Here is a 23,427-nt window from a genome sequence, read left to right on the forward strand (position 1 = left end):
AATGTTCAGGGCTACGAACTGACTCTTGGTGATGCCAATGGTACCCAGTTCCCTTTTGCCAACAAGGAAAGCATTCTTATCTAGGGCAGCGGTTCCCAAACTTTGGTTCTTTTGGTATTTTGGACTTCAGTTCCCCAGCTTAGCTAGCAGCCAGGAATGCTGGGAGCTGAAGTCCAAAACATCTGGAAGATCCAAGTTTGGGTACCACTGTCCTAGATGAAAGTGCTTTCTTTGTTTGCAAAAGGGAACTGGGCACCATTGGCATCGCCAGTTTAAAGCAGAGCTAGGCAACTGCGGCGGATCCAAGGGTCAGTTCATAACCTCAAACATGTCACAGATGAAAACCTGGACACTTATGGCCACACGTCATCCGGATGTGGCGAAAATGGTGCGGCCAGGCAAGGCAAAAAACACAGAAAACCACTTTACAATTGACAGAAAAGGGTCAGACTAGGAAATCTGGAGGTTTGGACAGCTTTGGTGGGCTATTGATGTCAAACTTTGGCATCATAGGAGAAAGAGATAGGAAAGACCCTTCTCTACCCAATAGCCCAGAAAGCCAGGGTTAGTCAAGAGAAATACAGAGTGCTAGGCCAAGATGACCAAATACATTAAGCCAAATAAATTAAAGACTCTTCCTATAGTCCTACTCCCAAATTTAACAACCAATTTTCAATATTCATTCTCAAAATATTGTCCATATTAATGTGTTCATCATTACGTTCCCTGCATAGAAAGGCCAACGCAGGGCATCAAAACCACACTCTCTGTCTGGTTTCTCACCCCAAAATTTAAAGTAAGTCCTCAGAAGGTTGTTTTCTATCTGTTCCACACACATAGACACACACTCACTTACCAGGGATGAGCGAAGTGTAGCCTTCCCAATGTTGTCGGACTTCACCTCCCAGTCTGCTTCAACATTGGCGGCGTTGGCTAAGGCTGAAGAGACCTGCAGTCCAGTGCTTTTGCCCATCTCTGAATTAAAGAGTTAAGTTACCATGAATTACTTTGCTGCTCAAAAACCTTCAGATCCTCAGGTCTGAAAGGCACAAGAGGCTGTCACTAGGGAGGAATATTTTGTTTAGTGATTTTAAATGTGATAGTTGTGGTTGGATCTATGATTCTGTGAGAAAATAGTACCAGATCTTGCCTCATTGTCCTTCACTTCACACTTCAGGGTTGAACTACAGTTCCCATCATTCGCTTGGAAAGACTCCTTCGGAGCCCTCTGCAATTGACTTGCGTTCAAACTTTTGTGCAAACTGACCCTCGATAAACCTCAACACCTCACTGTTTTTGTTGTGTGCCTTCAAGTTGTTACAGTGTGAACTTACCAAGGGGTTTCACCTTAGCAAGATTTGTTTGGAGAGGGTTTGCCAAGGCCTCCCTCTGAGGCTGAGAGAGTGTGACTTGTTCTAGGTCAGCCAGTGGGTTCCCATAGCCAAGTGGGAATTCGAACCCTTGCTTTCCAGAGTCTTAGTCCAACATCTACTACCTCACACTGGCTCACTGCTCTTCAATCCAGATCATTTATAGACAAGTTTGAAAAGCACTGTTTCCATTAAGAAACCCTATGATTCACATCCTCCATCAACAAGAATTGACCACCAAGTACAGGCTTGGGGAAAGAGGACCCTCAGGCCACTTGGAGCCCTGGTGGCGCAGTGGTTCAATGCCTGTACTGCAGCCATTCACTCAAAACCACAAGGTTGCGAGTTCAAGACCAGCAAAAGGGCCCAAGCTCGACTCAGGCTTGCATCCTTCCGAGGAGGGAGCTAAAATGAGGACCCAGACAGTTGGGGGCAAATTAGCTTACTTGCTAATTAGCTGACTTGCTGTTCACCACTATGATCTTTGGAAAAGCGGTATATAAATAAAACATATTATTATTATTATTATTATTATTATTATTATTATGTGGCCCTGAGACCCCACTTTTTGTGGCCCCTGAGTTTCCTCACCAGTCCCCAAAAGCTTCCTATCCCCCACCCAAAATAAAAAGATGTCTGTTTCTGATCCATGACGGCCACGTTTTCCTAGGACTTTGTTAAAAGCTCACAAATAAATAATATCAACCAGATCTATGCGCCAGCATGGCTTGAATATTGGACTAAGACTCTGGGAGACAAGGGTTTGACCCCACTCAGCTGTGACCTTAGGCACCATCACACTCTCTCAGCCTCAGAAGAAAGTAATGACAAATCCCCTCAGAACAAGAAAACCCCACAAAAGAGCCACTTTCGGATTGCCATAAGTCAGAAGTGACTTGAAGGCACACCATCACAACCAGATCTATGGCAGCAGTGAGTTCCCATGTCAACAGTGTGGTATGTCTGATAATAAGAATGCAATGAAATGTTCTCATATGCAAACAATGAGTTGGTGCCACAATCCTAATTCCTCTTTAAAAAGCACACATTGCCATGACCTCCTCACATGACTAATCTGGTAAGAAGAGGCGATAAATCACTTTAACAAGGAAAACAGAAATAATGCTTTGGTCTGTGAACATAGCTAAAAACGCTTTTCGGAAGAAGGATTTTAAAAGGGAGAAAGGGTAACTCGGCATGATCTGGCCTCTCTGCAAATGAAGAGTGTGGAACTATAATGGTTTGGACACAGAATCTGTTTACTGTTTAAAAAAGATTTAACAGCCACGATCTACATTTTAAAAAGAAAAAAGGGGGATTTCAGTTCTGGAACCCGTCTTGGTTCTCTCAGCGGATTGCAAGGGAAGAGAAAGAAAAGAACCAGAGAGAGAGAGAAAGAAGTAAACCACAGCCATAGAAGCCACCGCCTGGCATTATATAGTGATAACTCATATTTATTACAATTATATACAATCATATTTTATAGTTGAATTCTATACATGATCACACAGACAAGCACATTTCCATTTCCCCCTCGGTGAAGATCGAGGAGCAGCGAGAGCCTCGCGATGTTACAGGATTTGAGGTTCCATTACATTTTCCTTTTGCTCCCCTGTTAATGAAGTGAACAGAAACTGGACACCATTGGGAAACAGCCGACAACACGATGCTGCGAAATGGGGGGTTTCTAAAAAACCCGGTGGTTTGTTGCCGTTTTCTCCAGCCAATAAGGCAAAAGTGAGGGGAGACGGAATGAGGGTATAGTTGAAGAGGGAAGACACTGGTGCGATGTGAGGAAGGGGCCACCACAACGGAGAGCATGTGGCCCTTGGACTGTGAAGGGACAGCTGATGTGCAACTTTCCCATTGCATTTGACAGACCTGGAAACTTAAGAATTGAAAGATCAATAACCAGGGGCCTTATAGCAACCCTAAATTGGAAGGAGAGAGTTAGATTTGGCTTCCTTTCCCCATGCAGGGAAATAATTTCAACCCTAAAAGATTCACCACATGGGTCAGCAGCTGGCAGCCCTAGAGAGATTTTGGCCCTCTCCTCTGGTTTGTAAGGTTCTGGCTCCTCCTCTCCTCTCCATGCTAAGAACATAGATTTCAACGAGAAGAAGTGGAAAATAGAAAAAGGATGAAAGCAGCAACCCCGAGCCTCGGTTGTGAGACCGAGACCCTTGGCCAACAAACCAGGAGTTCTCAAAATGGCTCCTTCCAATCCCTGACCCCAGCAAACCAAGACATCCACAAAGGTGTACAAAAGCAAAGTGGCTACGAAGCAGACACACTTTTGTTCCCAAGACACTAGGAAATGAAGGGCCAGGAGAACAAGGAGAGGAAAGGGAGGTTTTTCCACTCCATGCTTTGTTCAGGGAAAAAAAAACATGGTCTGAAAACAGAAACGCATGAAACCATGAGAACATTTGTGTTTCTAAAGGCTGAGAGTCCTTGCTGAGCAAAGTCTGGATTGGAGAACGTGAAGTGAAGGAAGAGAGGATGGGGAAGAGCCACCAGGGAAATGGAAAGGAAGGCGGAACATCACATTCTTGGCTTTGGGGGAATCATTCCACATTTGATCCACAGATTAGTATCTGGGTGTGCGTCATGAGCAAGGAGAACCATTTCCCTAAGCTGCGGTGCAGGCTGAGTGGCAACCGAGTCCCGGGTTAGATGTGGGATGTGAGACAGAAGCAGATGCGGTGGGAAGAGGGGGAGCCATGGTGAGGAGCAGCTGGTCAGGTGGAGGGTGGCCTGTAGGCTGCTTGGCTCGCTAGGCCACAGCACTACTTGAGGTGAACCAGGGAGGTGAGACAAGATCATCCTGGATGGGTAGGAGAGGCCCACAGACTGGAAAATGGGCAAGAGGTGTGGGGTGAGGTGGGAGCCACCTTCCCTGTCGCTCTAGTCAATTTCGTTCTCGTTGCTGGCTCCCTCGGGCCTCCGTAGTTTCTCCACCTGCTCATTGATCTGCCCATCTCCTCCTCGCCGGTCCTCCGTCTGGACGTCCAAGCACTCTTCTTCGTCCACGTGGCTGACGTCATCCTCCTCTTCCTCCTCCTCCTCCTCCTCCTCTTCTTCTTCCTCCTTCCCATTGTCCTCCTTCTTCTCCTCCTCCCCTTGAACCTCCATCCGCACCTGGCCCTTCAGGTCGATCACTGCCTCGCCTTCTTCCGCAGGGCCCAGCAAGTGGCAGCTGACCTTCGGCCCTTCGGGGCTGTGGTTCTCTTTCACAGGGGAGGAAGAGTTGGACTCGTTGCTGACCGGCGAGATGTCGCTGCTGGTGTTGTGGTTGTTGGTGACCGCGTTGGAAGGCGAGGAGGGCTTGACCGGGATCTGCCACGATGGGATTTTGGGTGCCGACGGTGAAGGAGGAAACTGCCTCCTGTGAGAAAGAGAATAAGTTTTATTTATTTAGGAGGGAAAACTAAACACAGTTGCTAGCACTGCTTTGAGTTCCATGGAAAGGACCATACGAGGTCCAAGCCAGCCCTTCTCCCTATGTCAGAGCTTGGCAAAGTTACATGTTTTGGACTGCAACACATAGAACCCCCCTGACAGTATGGCCCTTTCACACCACACAATTCTTGCACTATGACTCCACTTTAACTGCCATGGCTGCATCCTATGGGATCCTGGGGTTTGTAGTTTGGTGCTAGAGCTCTCTGACTTGGAATTCTAAGTAGCCCTCCCTAAACCACAAATCCTAGGATCCCACAGAAGGCAACCATGGCAATCACAGTGAAGCCACAGCACTATAAATCACAGCACTATAAAGCCCCAGTCTTATGAGAAAAGGTTGCAAGAACTGGGTATGTTTAGAAAGAAGACTGGTGGTGGTAACGGGGATGACATGGTTGACTCCTCAAGGCGATAAGAACCCTTCTGGATCAAACTGAAGCCTTTCTTCTGTTCATGAATTCTTTTCCCACAATGGCCAACCAGTCACACGATGTGCATGCAAGAGGGGAGCCAAGATGTTGGTTGAACATCAGGAGAAACATCTTGATGTTAAGAGCAGTTTGACCAAGGAACTGATTCCCTAGACTGGTGAAGGGCTCCGCATGGATGGAGACTGTGAACCTCAGGGGCTGGACAGCCGTCTGTGTGAGATGTTTCACTACTGGATTCTATGCACTGAACAAGGAGCTGGAGTAGATGGCCTCTGAGAACTGTCCAACACAAGCATTCTAGTGATCTTTGCATTAAGACAAGGGACCCTGGCCTTCCTAGGACAACAGCTTGTGAGTCACTCTTTATTCATTATGTATTTGTTCATGTCCCAGTTTTATCCTCACAACAACCCTGCGAAGGTCAGACTCAGAGAGAGAGAAAGTGGACTGGTCCAAGGTGAGTTTCCATGGCTTCAGGGAAGCTGGACATGTGAAGTCCCAGTCTAATACTACAACCACAACTATCTCACCCTGATTCTCAGACAACTCCAATTTAAGAATGTCCTAAAACACCCAACCACAAATGCCTTCTGATCTCCTCTTGGAAGATGTACTGCTTCTGAAGCGTCCGCCTCCTCAGCATGCAAATGACCAAACCCTCGGCATTATTCACTGGTATCGTAAATGTGATCAAGAAATTCAATTTGGTGACTTTTCTTGGCTCCGGTGTCACAGCCGCCCGCTTTGCCACAAGGGAGGCCTTCTGCCCGCGGGTTCGGTTTGTTTATTTTAAGAAATATATTTTCCCCAAAGCACTTATCTGTGCAGCTGCATTAACACTAACACACTCTCACACACCACCAACAAAAACAAATGAATTTCCTCTTAATGACAAGATGTCCTCTTGCAGACACACAAACAAGACTGCATCTGCCCTTGTCTTGCTTTACTGCAAGGAAGCAAGAGAACACTCATGTTTTGGGCATGAAATAAGCTGTATTCCTCCAGTGCACAAAGTGAAGGAGGTCATGCTACTGTCCTGTTTGTTTCCACAGAGTAGGAAGCATAAAGCAATGCCACTTAAGTAACTAGCCACTGTGGTGTAATGGTCTGAGTGCTAGACCAGGGTTTGAATCCTCAATCAGCTGTGAAAATATGTTTCTTAAGTGTAGAGAAACCCTGAAAGGAAGAATCCTGCAGCGATGAGAATCTTTGCAATTCAGAACTTCCTCTGTGCAAAATTTGCATGTGGCTTTTTTGACACACACACACACACACACACACACACACACACACACACCAGTATTTTCTACTCAGGAAATAGCATTTTCTACAAAGAAAATGCTAAAGAAATATTATTTCCTGCACATTTTTCAAAGACTTTCTCACAGAGGGAAGAAAATTGCTAAAATTATTCACTGCTTCTTTCACGAACATTAGTAAAGAATGACATCCCCACCTCCCATCCCCATAAACAATTCTGGGTTACTTCTTACCTGTTCAGAAGGAGACCTTTTAGCGAATAGATCTCAGACTTCAACTCATTGATATTCTGAGACTCCAAGATCCAGTTGGTGGATGTTGTGGCCTAGGGTGCAAAGACAAGATGACAGTCAGAGATGCGGGAAGGTCAAGAGGTCCGAGCAGAATTTTCCTCAGAGTGCAAAAACCTCCAGAGTCAACTGACCCCACCATATGAACCACCATTTTGCCTCCAAGCCCTCCAGACATTTGAACCATGCCATTAACCACTGCTGGGTAGGTAGGGCTGATGGGAATCAGAGCTACATTTTTGGAGTCCAGAACTTACCAGTCAGCACTCAATGGGGAGCTTCACCTAATAGTACCTTCTCCAAGCTGTCATGGAGGCTGGAGGCCAAAAAATTTGGAGAGGCAAAGAACTCCAGCAGAAAGTCTAGTGGAAACATGGAATCAGAATGCCACTGGTGACTTATCATTGCTTTGGTTCTGCTTAAGTTACCAGTGTAAGCAATTTCTTGGGTACTGCATTTCCAATATCTTCTTGCACATTGCTTCTGCTTGGGCATCCAAGAACAGCCAAATGGCTTCCAGATACAAGGACTGGCCAGCAAACTGCATTTGGAAGCCCATCAGTTGCCCAGCACTTCTGGGTACGAAACAGGTGCCTTTGCCTTTGTACATAGCGAAGGCAAAGGCTATCCCTTCCTTGTCGTGTGCCTAAGGCCATCTCCCAGGTGTAGCTCCATGGCATATCTATGGTCAGGGGACAGAGCTTTGTGCACCCAGAGATGTAGGAGCAGCTTTCATTTCTCAGAGGACTATAATGGGGCAACTATACCTCAAAGGACTACACTACATTCCTCATGGGACGAACAGGATCGTGGACCTCAGACCAGTGTAAAGTCTATTTGTTTTTGGATGGCTTATTTAAAATGTGGAGTGTCTTCTTGAGAAGAGAGCAAGCTTGTTTTCTGCTGCTCCAGAGACTAGGACATGGAACAATGGATGCAATCTACAGGAAAAGAGATTCCACCTCAACATTAGGAGGAACGTCCTGATAGTAAGAGATGTTCGACAGTGGAAGACACTGCCTTGGAGGGTGATGGAGTCTCCTTCTTTGGAAGTCTTTAAACAGAGGCTGGATGACCATCTGTCAGGGGTGCTTTGACTATGAGTTCCTGCATGGCAGAATGGGGCTGGACTGAATGGCTCTCTTCCCACTCTAGGATTCTTCAGAAGCAGCTTTCTGGGCAGCTGACTTGACTGCGTGTCTCCTCTTTAGCCCTTGTTCCTGGCTGTGACAGACTCTGTAGTAGCTGACAAAGACAGCCCCAGACGTGGCCTCCCAAGGGATGCCCCATTCCCGGAGCCCCACAAGGCAAGTGAGAATCTGGGAGCCACCGTTTTGGCTCTCTGATCCCTTTGAAAGCGACAGAAACACATTAACAAGAAGAGAGATTTCCACTCGCTGGCGGGCAAAGGGATTCGAATTTCCAAAACACATATGGTGCCAGATGCTGGAGGACTTAAGAAACAGAACCTGACAACTGGGGCTTTTTAAGTCAGTCCTTTTTAAACACATACACCCAAAACAAACAAAACAAGCGCTAGGAAACACAAGCCCAGAAACTCAAGTCCATGACACTCCCCACTTTAATTTAAAAAATGACTTAAAGCCCCTCTTTAAAATTTTTTAGAGGATGTCAGCAGGAGTTTGAAAGGCAGATATAAAAACTTGCATCACAGCTGAGAAAACCCTGTGCCCCCCTCTTTCTTTTTTCTTTCCTTCTCTCTTTCTTTTTTAGAACCCAACAAGTTTAGGGGCTCAGCCAAGACTATTCTTTTGTATATACACACACGCATGAGGTTTTGATCAGACAGCAGCCAGCGCTACCATTTTAAGAGAGCGTTTTCAAAAGGGGCGAGGAGGGAAGGGGGGCACTTTGGATACCCCTCCGCCCCTCAAACCGCCGTGCTTTTCCCTCTTCCGAAAGCACAACATGTGCTCTTCATATTTAACACTTCAGATCCAAATGGGAGATGCCCAATTTCCTGGCTGGCTCCAAAAATTTGAAGCGAACCAGAGTAACAAATGAGTAGTAGGCCTTGGAAGCACTTCCCCGGCGTTTGGGACAGCTCTGTTTTCTTGGAAAGCACTTCTCGGTTCTTATTTTTATATTGCCGTTGGGTGTTTCAAAATGTTTTCAAGGGGTCTCGGGGGGGGGGGGGGGATCACTGAATAAACTGTGGGTTTGGCTGTAGTTGTGGTTCCAGAAATCAAAGCACGCCTATGGCCCGTATTGCAATAATATTGTGTCCTTCGCAAAACCAACACCATTTTATAAAATGGCCAGGCTGCTGAAAAGATCTCCTTTAACTGGTAGCGTTTTTAAGGCCAAAATTAATAGACTGCACCAGGGTTGTATAAAGAAGCCCTAGAGACTCTAAAATTTCCAGCCTGTTTGAGAATTGGGTCCCAATCTTTGCCCTGATGACAAAGAAGGTAAAGAAGGGGAAAAGACAACACACACACATAGCAAGAATGCACCATCTCTTCTCTTAATGGGATCCTTCTCTTCTACCCTTACTCTTACTTTTCTCTTCCATACTTGGAGGGTTGTCTCTCCTTTTTCCAGCTTGACTCAGCTGCCCCCAATTTGCTGTTTCCCTCCAAAAACTGCTATTCAGAGGTAGACATCTCCTAAATACAGAGGCTCCATTTGACCAGGTTAAGCTGAGAGCTGCCAACAGACCTCTTACCTATCACAGAGATGGAGAATCCCAGACTCCAGGGCTAAACCTGGCCCTCTTGGTTTCCCTGGACAGCCATGCCTCCTTCCAAATGACACGAGTTTTCTGTGGTTTATGTTTGGTTGTGCCCTTCCACATGACACCAGCCATTTCACATCTCCATCTGTTCCCCCCATTCTAAAAAGCTGAAATGCCTCTCCTAAGGCTCAAATACTAAGGCTTCCCATTTGTATTTTGGCCTTCATTCTTTTTGCCTTAGGACCTGCCCACCACTGGAAGGTGGCCCTCAAAGAACGTCTCCAAAATCAAAACCGCCTTGCGGTCTTTTGCAGCGAGAGGGCTAGGACAAACGTTTTGCAAGCAGATCCCACATTGGCATTTTTATGTTCCCATTTCCAAAGTTTTCAGGGTCTTTTCAATACCTTAGAGGCGGCCAGTTCTTGGGTGAGCTCCTGAATTTTCTGCTGTTGCTGAAGGAGAAGTTCCTGGACAGATGCTAAAGTTGTCTGAAGCTGAGTCACTGTGTAAGAGGGGCAACAAGGGGACAGAAAGAGAAGAAGAGAAGGTTTGTTAAAAAGCAGAAGACGGATGCATGCCAAGCTGGGCACACGCATACAAAAAAGTGCTCTTTCGGTGCTGAACGACAAGATTCCTCCGTTTCTCCAACTGCCTGATTTATCTGCAGCTTTCTGCTTACTCTAACCAGTCCTAATTTATCTGCTCTATGGGCCATCTACCTGCACTGTATCTAACCTCCCCTATTTCTACTTTATCTTCCTTTTGTATAGATGTCTATAACCCACAGTATATCCGTCTGAAACCTCTCCCTTCTAATTATATCGGTTTTATGATTTGCATGGTCTCTGTGAACTCATACAGCCTGGGTATCGTTTATCTATCTCCCAACTGCGCACAGAAAGACTTGGGCATGGAAGTCTGCATCCGAAGCAGAGACAGACGAGTCTCTGGGAAGGAGTAGTTAGGCAAAAAGAAGGAGAACGGCCATGCTCTGTAATGTTTGGGGAGCCCATGGAACACCCTTTCGAACCTCTGGCCTAAATAATAATTGGGGAAGGGGTGTGATCTGACAACTTCAGGGATTCTTAGTGGGAGAGTTGGAGGTCCAAATCCATGGACCATTCTTTCACACCCTTGACCTAAACCCCTGGGATTTATGGGCCGCATACAACCTTTGGACCTCTAACCCTCTTACTACGAAATCCTTGAAGCTGCCAGATCATATCCCCTCCCCAATTATTGTTTTTTTGCAAGACGATGCTCATCCCAAAACAGTTCAAAACAGAAAACATACAAGGGGTAGCTGCGTTGGCCATTTTAACAAACATGAACAAAAATCCATCAGTGATACCTTCATTGGCCAACTGAAATGCACAACGCTCGCAACAAATACACTGTACATTTCGGTTGGCCAATAAAGGTATCCCTGATGGATTTTAGTTCAAAACAGGTTTTAAATGATGCAAAATGCAGCGTTTGGGAGTTGATGCGACGGGTCTAAGTTGGGACTTGCAATTGGGTTTAGGTGTAAGACTGAAGTAACCATCACATGTTCCTCCTCCGCCTGAGAAAATCTTTTCTTTGAAAGAAACCTGACAAGCGGAAGGATGGAATTGCTTTATTAATACTGCCGAAAAATTATAATTCAGAGCTTCTATTCAGTAAACAGGTTCATAAAGAAAAAGAAATTCCAGCGGTGTGACAGGTAACAGCTAATCTAGGTCATCCGTTGGAGCAGCGGGTAATGAAAAGGTGCCCTATGGAGTCAATAACAGAGAAGGTTGTCAGGGTCAGGGGAACACTCCGTAATTACAGACTCTCTTGACCCTGCCTTGAATCCTCTGAAGGAAAACATGGCGCTAGCGGGAGAGAAGAGATCCCCCCCCTTCGAAGGGGGGGAAAAAACCCAGCCCCAAAGAAAACCCTCAGAGAAGCAGAAATTAAAAATGAACTTTACAGCCCCTTCGAAAAGGCTGTCATTTTATTCCCCTTATTAATATTCTGAGGTTGGGAGCCTTTCCGGAAAAACATAATTAATTGAGGCCGCGCCGACAGTAAACAAGCAATTTCAAATTAAACCGAAATGACGGCGGCTTCATTTGCAAATGTGAACAGATTTCTCAGAGCAGATAAATGAAGTTGCCGCATAAAGTGGAGATGGAGGGGAAAGTGGGGGGGAAAGGAAGGGGAGAGGAAGAAGGGGGGCGAGACGAGAAGAGAAGGGCTTGGAGGGGCAGGAATTGATGGGATCATTAATCTTCACCTGTCTGCGTCACGCTGCCACTCATTTCGGAGATGTTCGTTTCGATCCTCTGTAGTTGTTTTCTGTCTTCTTTGCCTCCCATGATCAGAGGGAGCAGGTATTTCTGCATAAAAGAAGAAAAAGCCAGGAGAGGTGGCTTTTTGGACTCTAGGCTTAACACAGGCATCACAGTAAGCTGCGGTTTGCACTAACCATCAAATCCAAATGCAGACATCATAAAAAGCCTTTGTTTGCACTAACTGTGGCTTAAACATCCAAGCGCAACAGGTCAAACCCATTTCTTAGAGGCATTTGTTCAATGCAGACACCACATAAAGCCTTGGTTTGCACTAACTGAGGCTTACACATCCAAGTGCAACAGGTCTAAGGGCAATCATAGAATCATAGGGTTGGACTGGATGACCCTTGTAGTACCTTCCAACTCTATGATTCTATGTCAAAACTATGTCTTAGAAGCACTTGTTGAATACAGATACCACTCACTATCACTATGGCTTAAATTTCCAAGTGAGAATCCTGGGCCATTCACACTTCACACAAGTCTGCCAGAATAAAGAGATTTTCAGATGGGCTTAGAATGGTAAGTCAAATGTCACAATCCCCAAAATTGTAGCTATTGATTATCCGCAGCTGGTGGACTTCTTAAAGACATTTGCTCAGTCTTGTGAAATCAGGAAACAGGGCTCAAGAGACCTTTGGTTTGATCCAGCATAGTTCTTCTTATGTTCTTAGGACACACCAGAAGTCTCATGACACCCGGTGTGTAAATACTCAGCCCTCCCAGTGCCTGGGGTCAAGGTGGTTACAATCCCACAACCTTGGCCAGGTTGGCAGGCAACCCCTTACCTTGTAGAGCTGGTGGAAGCCGAAAGCTATGCCAGCCATGATGATTGCTAGAGCGCCATAATCCCGCCATCTGGAGCTCGGGGGGCCTGGAAGACAAAAACAAAAGGCAGAGTGAGAAGTGGAGTATACAGAGTTCAACTAAGTTCCAGCTCTGCATGGGGATTCTGGGAGCTGTGGTCCAAACAAACAAAGTAGATTTCCCAAAGTCTGGGAAGAGATACTGCGTTGCCCCACTCCAAATCAAGCTGCTTCCTAGGAAATTCAATGGAACATTAGACATCAAGGAGTGTATGGTTCCAAGGTGACTGAAAGGAACATGAACAAACATGTTGCAGTGACTTACCACCAACATTACCAATGCTATGTTCTAACTTTTCAGCCTGTTATACTGAACTTTAGGCTTCAAGAGTACTGCTTAGGTTGCAATACCTATCGGCTGACCTTCCAAAGGCCAATCCAAGTGCACCAGGTCCCATAAAAGGCAAAGCCTCAGACATGACTCCTCAGTTTGAGCAATGTATCAGTATATAAGGCTTCTCTATCCCCTTTTCTTATGACTGCTGATTTGGATAGGTACCCAATCCTGTCTAATCTTGGAAGGTAATTGAGGAGTGAGGCTCACTGTGTCTGTAGTACCCTATATATAGGATTTGCCTTTCTCCAAACTCCCTGATGGGTTAGCTGACACAACCAGCATGAAAACAAGGAACCCATTAAATCCAGAATGGGGAATATGTGGCTCTCCAGATGTTGTGGCATCACAACTCCCATCAGCCCCAGCCTGCATAGTCAATGATAAAGAGATCATGGCTGCAGCTCAACAGCACTTGGAAGGCTGTGCGTTTTCATACTTGCTTTTTAAAGAAGAGTTTCAAAGCGGCTGCAAAGATGGGCCGCAAGAGAAGCAAAATAATAGGTCCTAGAACCAAACCCCAGCAAATATCAAGGGCCCACTGTACAATCCCAAATGTAAATGCAACCTATGTATAAGGCCCAATTGTTGCCTTGTGTAAGTTCCCTACTCATATGGTTAAGTCTCAGATTGTTTCCTGCAAACTATACTAAGGACAGCCGGTCCTTCCTTCCCAAACTCCCAAAGCCCCGTTGTTCCCTATTGCTTTGACCTCTAGGCAAAACCCGAAGACACCTGTGGGTCCTCCCTCCCTTCTCCCAACGCTGCCCCCCATCAATCCCATCATCTCTGGCCTTTCACCTCTTCCATCTCTCTCTCCGTTTCTGCAATGCTTACACTAAGAACATTTTATTGCCCCCTGGTTTTCATTATTAATGAAAAGGGACCGGGATGATCTTTTGGAAAGTTCAGAGAGTCTATAAAGACAAAGAGCCGAAATGCCATTTTATTCGTTTTAGGGACGTGTGAAACAATTCTGTCTTGTGGCAAAAAATAAAGATACCAAGGAGAAGGAGAAAAACTAATGGGAGGCGGTGGGAGTATGTGCATGTGCGTGAACCACAGCAAGGTTTCTATACCTGCTTCTCGGATGCTCTCAGCTTCGAGGGAAGGCCATGGCAAACCTCTGAACAAACCTTGTGTCACCACCTTTTTAAATGTTTTATCTTGTGAGCCGCCTTGGGTCCCTTTTTGGGAGAAAGGCGGCATAAAAATGGAACAAATAATAATCAACTAATAAAGAAAGGAGCACTAAACTCACCGCAGGTGACCCACTAAGTAGCTGCTTTGCAGTGCTCCGTTCATATTTTAATGTGGAGGAAGAGAAGGAACCAAGCCAGCCTTTGCTGCAAAGGCAGCCGAGCCTTCAAAGGTATATAAAGCCCGGGTGCGAATCCATGACTAAGGAGCATAAGTACCTGAGTATGCTGACAAGGCCAAGGAAATGCAAGCGCTCCTTACATACCTTAGTTCAGGACCTCCCTGGAATTTGCATGTAATGAAAGGGGTTAGGAGAGGAGGGGGAAATGTATATAAACCCCATCAATCATTTAAACACTTACAGTCGGATTTGTCCTCACTCTCGGTGTAAAGTGTTTCCTAAGCGCCAGACGGTTCTATAGCATACTTTCTGCCTCCTCTCTAGTTTCCCCACCTCCTTTCCTCCTTCTCCTTCGCTCCTCCAAGTTGGAGGGGTTCCGTTTCGGAGCCTGTTTAAACTAGTCAGATTTGAGTGATGCTTCCAGCAACTAATCGCATGTCAAATAAAAGATATTTTATGTAATAAATTACCGCTACAAGTAATTCAGATGTCATTTATCAGTTTTATTATCAGTCAACCCAAGTCTTGTTTCTCTATATTAATCAAAATCAAGGAGTTGGAGGGTTGTAGCTGGGGTTTTTTTCCTTCTTCTCCCCTTTCCTTTTTAAAGGAACAATTTTGACACCTTTTGGCAAAGGTACAGACAAGAAGGAGAAAGATCCACCCAGAGGTATATTGGCATGCGACGGCGCACTGAAGGAATAAGAGAGAGCCAATTGCTTCTGTCCTTCGGATTAACACTTAAAGACAAACCCAGAATCAAATCTGAAGGGAGGAATCGGCCTATGACTGGGTGCATCTACACTGTAGAAAGAATGCAATCTGATACCACTTCAAGTGCTATATAGCTCCATCGCTATGGGATCCTGGGATTCCTAGTTTTACAAGCTCTTTAGCTTTCCCTGCCAAAGAGTGTTGGCACTATTCCTTTTGAGGAAAGACTTAGGGAGCTGGGTATGTTTAGCCTGGAAAAGAGATGGTTAAGAGGTAAAGTTTACTTCCTCAAATGCATTTGCAGGAAGTAGACTTTAGTCTTCGAAAGCTCGTGCTGCCAACTTCTTTCTTTCAGTTCGTCTCAAAGGTGCTGCAAGATCTCTCTACGTACTGATTCTACAGACTAACACAGCTATATCTTTGAACTGACCCTTGAGTACCACTGTTTAGGATGCAGTCATTCCATGATCAAATATTTCCATGAGGACTAGGGCTTTAGAAAAGCAAAGTAACACAACCAATAGAAGACAACTGCAAGCTTTCGCATCCTTAAAGAAGATGAAAAGGTGCTCTACCTGTCACAAAAAATGACTTGGTGTGACTTACTGTGTGGGACCAGATGAGGGGGCTGAGGCAGCACTGGCTGCGTAGAAAGGCTTAGAGATTGGGGTTCTTCTTTGGCTGTGCCCGACTGCTGGAAGGCCAGGTCTATTTCTTCATCCGTCAGTCCTGTTGAGAGAAAAGACGCATGAATATTGATGCCCTACATGACTAAGGACACACTGCAACATTCCAGGTTATTTGAAGGACCATCTTCTGTACAAACCGGCTTGTGGTTTGAGATCTTCTGGGAAGCCTTTCTTTCTGCCATCATCCATGACTATATGTGGTGGGAACATGGGAGTCAGGACCTTCTCAAGGAAGGTCTACACTTTGGGTTGCCCTGGAGTATTCTGGCCCATAAACTGGCCCAAATTCCCCCCACCTCCTGCGCATTCTGGAGTGATGCTGGGAAGCTGCCTATACAGTGTCCTGCTATGCCACCTCCACAAGTTGCTCCCTCTGAAGTTGGAAACAAGGAGCCCAGCACTGAACGCATGGCTGGGCATCTCGTTCCTACCTCAGAGGAACGACTAGCACTGGCAGCAGTGGTGCCAAGCATCACTGCTCCAGAGTGCTCTGGATTTTCCGGGACAATCCAGAGCAAAAAGGTTTTAAAAAGTGGATTAAGAGAGGAATGGCCTGTAGGACACTGACAGCTTGGAGAGAAGAAATGGAGAGATGGGACCCTTTCACACTATAGAGTTCTAGTGTTTTGATCTCACTTTAGGTATATATTATAATGAGTGATAACACAATCTTTTTCATGGTGTAAATGCAACACTTTTAGTTACTTTTATAGTTATGGAGGTACCAGGGTGCATTCTGCACATAACATCCTAATGCACATTTCGTTAAGAAGTCACTATATCATTTCTTCTGAAGAGCTATAACAACAGAAAGAAAACCGGCACTTTTTCGCAACAACAGTAGTAACCAACTATGCTTGAATCGCAGGAATTATAGCGAGTTGCTTTCTAAAGAAATAGCAATGGCAACAAGCCACTTTTGGATCATGGGACTGGAATCACAATTAGCTGCTCCTGAAAGCAACAGCAACCCAGTATTTTTTGGATCACAGAACTGCAATTATAACTTTTTACCCCTGAAAGTAACGGCGACGGCACTGCACTACTTTTGGGTCACAGAAATGGAATTGTGACCCCAAAGTAGTGAACCTGTGAAACGAATTACTTCCCAAGCTGCAGGGAAAAGCGGGGCAGGAGTTTAGAAGCAGAAGTCGACAATTGTGCCCCTTGCCAAAATTTCACAAACGGGGTAAAAGCATGCAAAATGCCTCATCTGAAAATACTGTTTAAAGACAAAGGTTTCCGAAAGCCACAAAGGGGCGAGGGGACCTTTTGGCAAACAAATGTTGTCTCTTTGAGAATTTTGGATGCATTGGGGAGGGTAGAAACGTTATCCCCCCCTGCTGCAATTTAACCTTAAGCGACGGGGAGTATTAGCCTTCACTGCCACTTTCCAAATGTGGCTCATTCAATTTCCTTAATTTATCTTTTGAGTTTATTGCCGCTTTTGAAGTAGCTTTTCTATTGCAATTCCTCCCATTCTTCCCCTGAAACGAAAGAGAGGGAGGAGGGTGGAAAAAAGAACAGCGGGGGAAAAAAACATATACCATCAACTGCAAATGTGGCTCATTTTAATCTGTAATGGTGTTAAAAAAAATCAGCAACAACAACTCAAGAGTGGGGAGAAAACTAACAATAATGTAGGAAAACAGACAGGGAAACAAAAAGCTAATTATTGGGTTAGACGACTAATTAGTCTAGATCGTTTCTGAAGATGGGAATAATTTGCTTTATTTTATGACAAATGCGGAAATAAAAAAGCGAGGGAGAAGGAGGAGGAAGGGAGGAATCAGGTCTGACTGTGATTAGCATGAATGGGACTCCGAACATCAGGAGGGAATAAAACTAAAGCAAAACAGATCAGAGGGAGGCCACGCCAAAACTTTTCGGATATAAAGTTGACGTTTCCAAGCCCCCACCAACCGCCCGGTTCTTTAAAAAGGCTGCCGCTTGGCTCGATGGGTTGGATCCAGCACTCCACGCGGCCTTCCCTACGTGACGGAGACCTCCCATCTGCGGCGGCCACGACATCTGGAAAAGATTTGGCCAACAAGAGAGAGAAAGAGAGAGAAGAAAGAAAGGGAACCAGCTGCTGACCAGCATCTGGAAAGGAAACGGCACAGCTGGTTTGCCTTTTCTGAGCGGGAGAAAGCGCTCGCTCGCTTCCAGGGCAGGGAAGGAAGAAGAGCGAGGAAGCGTCTTAGCCGAATGCGGATGGCAACGCAAGGCCCAAAGGAGGCGTGCTGCAGAGATAGAATGGAAAACGGTGCATGCCTTCCATGCCATTTCTGCAAATCAAAGTTAATGAACGAAATAAAAGCAACCAGAGATGAGTTCAGATGCTCCGTAAGGACCCAGGTTCAAGGGCTTTGGAAGGACAGAGACCTCTGTTCCCTGACTGTGCGGCCACAAAAGTAGGGAAGCAAGGAAAGGAAAATGGAGGGGTTCTTGTTGGGGAAAAGCATTGAGAACCCAGTGTGTGTTCAGCGATGCAACTGGTTGCATGGTAGGTCTAAAGTTCAGAACTGAACCAAACTGTATTTTTTAAATCACTTAGAACCCAGTTCGAATCAAGATGAAGAGAGTTTGCCTGCTTTGTCTTCTTCTTCTTGGGAGGCCACTCGCTGTGATGTGGTCCAGCCAGGGAAGGAAGAGGCGCATGGGTCCCCATCCCATCAGATTGCCCACCGCCCACCGCCCTTTCAACGTCGCCCAAATCCATTCAAAGAGAGCCATGTGCGATAAACATTATCGCTCAAGATTGCGCAGCAAACCACAGAGAGGTCCTTTGTTCTTGAGGTCTCCAATCTGAAAAGCACAGGAAATCACAGTCATTGTCAACCTACCCTCCTCCCAGCAAAATTCACATCCTGTTCGGGTGGGATAAAATAGATAAAAATTTGTTTCTTGCATTAATCTGGTCATATTAACCCGCGACAATAGGATTAGGCAGAGCGCTGCTGTTTTCATTAGGCATTTTCCTAAGATGGGGATAAGGAGAGGGCTCTAGAGATACAGGCAACATACCTCTGAACACCAGATATGGGGGCGAGGAGAGAGGCCATAATCCTCCTGCTCTTTCCAAGGCTATGCGGTGATGGAAAACAGGACGCTAGTCTAAGAGCGCATCTGCACTGCAGAAATAATGCAGTTTAATGCCAGTTTAAGTGTGGTGCCTCCATCCTATGGACTCCTGGGAGTTTTACAAGGTCTGGCAAAAAGAGCTGGTACCTAACAAACCCCAGGATCGTGTTGGCTGGAGACATGGCACCCCATGATGGACCTCAATTCCGACCCTACAGGGTACATCTTACATTTTGATAAGCGTTATGTCCCAATCTGGGGTCTCCCAGATGTTGGGACTACAACTCCTATCACTCCCCCTTAAACAGCCAAGGGTCATGGGATGGGAGTTGTAGTCTGGCAGCACCTGGAGACCTATGGTTGGAAACAATAAAAGCCCTTGGGCTTTGCCTTTCAGCAGTTGTCATCCAGCAGGCATGAAACAAGTAGAGAGAACCACAGAAGAGAAGGCGAATTATTGGCTCCTTCGGCACTTTCTTAGTTTTGTTAACTAACCACATCCAAGCAGTTGCATTAAATTGGAACATTACAGAAACCTTGTCTTGTTAAGAACCTGTGGAGTTTTGTTTTTCCTTCTCCATTTCCTTTTCCTCTTAAGCTATGTTTTTTTTTAAAGGTTGTAAGCCTCCAGCCAGGAAACTGTCTTGTGGTTTTTTTAATTCAGGTGTAAGTCACTCTGAAAAGCCAGTGTGATGTATTGGTTTGAGCACTGGACTACAACTTGAGACCCAGATTGAAATCCCCGTTCAGCCATGGAAACCCACTGGGTGCCTTTGAACAAGTCGTACATCCTCTCAATCTCAAAGGAAGGCAAGGACAACCTTTCTCCAACAATCTTGCAAAGAAAATCTCATGATAGGTTCACATTAGGGTTGCTGGAAAGGACTTGAAAGCACACAACTAGAAGAAGCAAGAGCTGGAAGGGCCCACCAGGGCCACAAAGCCCACCTCCTGCCTTACAAGAATGTCCTGCAAGATGGCCATCCAACCTCCATTTAAAAGCCTCCCTAAAAAAGGAGAGTCCATCACCCTTTGGGGCATCCTGCTCCACTTCTGATCAATTTCCCATCCAGGCCTTAAGACTCAGGATGCTTTCCATTCTTGTCATCCTGAAGGGTCTCTCCCTTTCCAAAGTTAATGTCTTTTCCTACCTCTTTTAGGCCTTTGTATGATTCCTGGGGCGGAGAGGAGACGGGTCAAAAGTGGCCACAAACTTCCCGAAAGTGGGAAACCAGGTCCGGCGTCCTAGTATACCCATGTTGCGCTATGCAAACTGGAACGCAGCATTACATATACACCTCCCCTGACCTCTACGGAGAGAAATATTTCACAGTGTTATGAAAACAAGGGCTAATTCGTCCCTGCGTTGGCATCTTGGATGGAGGAAGATGGATGGACGGAGAGATGGAGGGGGGGCGGCGGCGGTGTTGGGTCACGTACTGTTTCCCCCCCCCCGCATCCTTGTCTCCGGCTCAGTCCTTGCGTCTTACCCTCTGCGGTTATATTATTCCTTGCAGATAGCAATCAACTAGAAGGAAGTGTGTGTCTAATTTGCATGAGATTATTTAAAACAAAAAAAGAGAGAGAGAAAGAGGGGGAGAAAGAGAGAGGGAGAGCGCTCCGCATTAGTCAGGGTGATGGTAAACAACACACAGAGATGCCTCCTTATAATATAGACCCAGCTCAGCTTTCAAGGCCAAATATAATTCACTTACAATCGGCAGCCTCCTTTATTGTTCCTTTTAACCTTTTGGGTTCTGCCTGGTCTTGATCTCCTCCAGGAGATCAGAAACGTTTGCCGCTCCGAACTGGGTTTGCAAAGCTGAGTGGAGAGGAAAGGGAGGGAGATGCAAGGCAGGGGAGGCAAAAAACATCCCTTGCATTTGCTGCGCACCAAAATGTGGCACACGGAGAGGGGGGATTTGGGCCAAAATAAATAAGGCAGTTCAAAGTCATGCGCTGGAAGGGTATGGGGAAATGAGAACAAGCCTTTGGGTTACATAGGAGTCTTCTTCGGGGCTCCAGTTCTTCTACTGAGGTGGAAGGAGGCAGAAGGCTTGATATAGCTCAGGCCTGAAGCATTTTTTGCTAAGGGATGCGCATCATTGAGAGCCAGTGTGGTGTAGTGGATCCACCAGAATCTCACAGTCCAGCAAACAGAACCAGGCCCAAAGTAATGGTTAAGGGTGGACCTATCCGTGGCAAAGTCAAGGAACAAGAATGCAAACCCTAATCTGCCTTCTGGCCACCCCGAAACTTTGCCATCTGTACACATGTACCTGTGACCCCCTGCCCTGCTCAAAATGCAAGAGGGTACTCTTATCTTTCCCCCCTCTCTTTCTTTTAGCCTGGCCTTTTGAAGAAAGGGGGGTGTCATCCAGTGGAGTTTAAATACATCTCAGCAGGGTCAAAGGTGCAACCCCTCTGATCCTTCTCCCACACAAAGCCTTGTTAGAAGAGACCTTGTCAGGTCAATTTCATCTTTTAAGGTTCCATTAAGACCAAACAAAACAAAAGAACCGAAGGTCAACAGAAATGTCCCTGTCCATTTTTCCTCCCTTCTTCATTTACATGGAGACAGTTTATTTGGACTGGACTTTGATTTCCATCTTTGCTGCTGCAGGTGCAACAAGGCTCCTGGTCACGCTAGCAGGGAAGATGTTAAGTTTGGAAATGAAAGATGCTTTCGGGGGGCAAAGGGGACATCCGCAACCCACTCACGAATAATGAAAAACGTCCGGCAAGATTAAGAGAGGTTTCAAGATTGCTAAAGTGTTGTACCAGTAACTCTGAAGCCCTATGAAAATCTGCCTTCATTGCTATAATCCTCTAGAGAAGGAAAGGAAAGGCAAATGTATGGGATGCATTTCAAAATGTGGTGTTAATTTTGCCTGGGAAAGCCAAGTTGAACATAAAGGGATTCGTTAGTTTGGCGTCAAATTCCTGGCAGGATTCTTTGCCTTCCTGGCTGAGCTTTCAGCGTCTATAACAAAACGGAGCGCAAGCGGAGCCAATGTCAAAGAGTAGGAGTTTGGGGGAGTTTATTATGGATCTCCCTCTTGTCAGCCCTGTTTTCTGAGCTTATATCGGTCCTGAGTGATTGACGGAGGGAAGGAAGCAGACACTGAACATAAATGGCCACCTGCCCTTCGCAACAACAACCGCACGCCCGGGAAAAAGACAACAAACTTTCCGAAAGTGGCGGCAGGAGGATTAAATTAAAACGGGCGACGAAAAAAGTGGCAACGGAAAGAAAAGGGAGGTCACATTTGGGGGCTTAAATTACTTGTATTTTATTAGTATTTTTTAATTTATTTATTCATATTTTTGTGCGAAGGGACCGAGCACAACAAGGTGGTTTCTTCCCCCCCTTCTTTTCTCTTTCTATCTCCTCCCCCCGAATCGCCCGCAACCCCAACCCCGCAGCCGTTAAAAGTCGTCGGGTGACCTGGAGACCCCTATTTCCCAGAGCCTTGTATAAAATTGAATTTTTTAAACATAAATTACACGTAATGACGACACTGTAAAAACTAACAGTAATGGAAAGCTATGCTGTATTTCATTAGCCTGTATTATTCCATGCCACCTGATCCAGGCTGGGCCTTGTTTATGAGTTAGTGTGTTAGCAGGATGCCGATGGAAGCATTTGCTTCGACCTTGCACTTCTCATTGGGGCATGAAATTACGACGGCGGCACCTTGATATTACGGCCATAAATACAGTAAACTGCAAATTTAAGCCAACGGCTCCTATTGTCTCCGAACATAAAGCTGATCGGTATTTATTTAAAAGGAGAATGAAAAAAATATTATAGATCACCTTGTTTATGGGTTTAGGTTCCCCCCTTCTTTTCTTTTCCTACCCACCCCTTCTTCCAATCAACCTTATTCCACAATCGCAAACACACACACACACACATACACACACCTAATTTGCTTATTTTCAGGTCCACACTAAAGCAGAAACAACAACTTTTGAAACACAGGAAAGTGTACTTTATTTTACCCAAAGGCAGGAGAGTGGTGAGATAAACTCTAGGAAAACATGTGCATGTACATGTGCTCTCAAGTCGTCCGTCAACTTATGGCAATCCCATGAATTCAACAGGATTTTCTTGGGGAAGGGATAATCAGAGGTGGTTTGTCAGTCCCTTCCTCTGGAATATTGCATACAGCACCTGGCATTTGTTGGCAGTCTCCCATCCAAGTACTAACCAAGGCTGACCCTGCTTAGCTTCCAAGATCAGACAAGATTCGGTCCTTTTAGTGTATTCTCCACCAAGACGACACAGGCAGCTTGTGGCACAGTCCTTTTAGTGGTCCCTTCACCAAGATGACATGGGCAGTTTGTGGCACAGTCTAAGATGGAGCATGTTTTGTTGCAAGCGACTTCTCTCCTTCTAACAATCCCTTCATATTTAAACCCACAACTCCTTTCAAATAATGCAAGTGAACAATAAATTGCATTTGCACACACATAGCTAAACAAGGGCCGATATCCTACATCGCAGTCTATGTTTTGGAACTTTACAAATCCATCGCTACATTGTGGAAATGAAAAAACATCCTGATAGTGAATTCC

The 23,427-nt window shown here is 45.7% G+C and overlaps 1 protein-coding gene across 1 annotated transcript in view; it reads right to left on the reverse strand.

Moving 5' to 3' along the window:
- Positions 1-2,670: 2,670 nt before the first annotated feature.
- PEX14 (peroxisomal biogenesis factor 14) overlaps positions 2,671-23,427 on the reverse strand; it is a 95,837-nt gene continuing 75,080 nt past the window's right edge. Inside the window, exons 4-9 of the mRNA XM_089534173.1 lie at positions 15,680-15,802; positions 12,627-12,712; positions 11,781-11,883; positions 9,922-10,019; positions 6,763-6,854; positions 2,671-4,758 (exon numbers count right to left, since the gene is read on the reverse strand). Coding sequence (XP_089390299.1) covers positions 4,278-4,758; positions 6,763-6,854; positions 9,922-10,019; positions 11,781-11,883; positions 12,627-12,712; positions 15,680-15,802 — 983 coding nt within the window. The 3' untranslated portion in view covers positions 2,671-4,277. The remainder of the gene's footprint in view (positions 4,759-6,762; positions 6,855-9,921; positions 10,020-11,780; positions 11,884-12,626; positions 12,713-15,679; positions 15,803-23,427) is intronic.

The sequence above is a fragment of the Sceloporus occidentalis genome, unplaced genomic scaffold (genome assembly GCF_023333645.1).
Source record: "Sceloporus occidentalis isolate IW3139 unplaced genomic scaffold, rSceOcc1.0.p SCAF_8, whole genome shotgun sequence".
Taxonomy (NCBI): domain Eukaryota; kingdom Metazoa; phylum Chordata; class Lepidosauria; order Squamata; family Phrynosomatidae; genus Sceloporus; species Sceloporus occidentalis.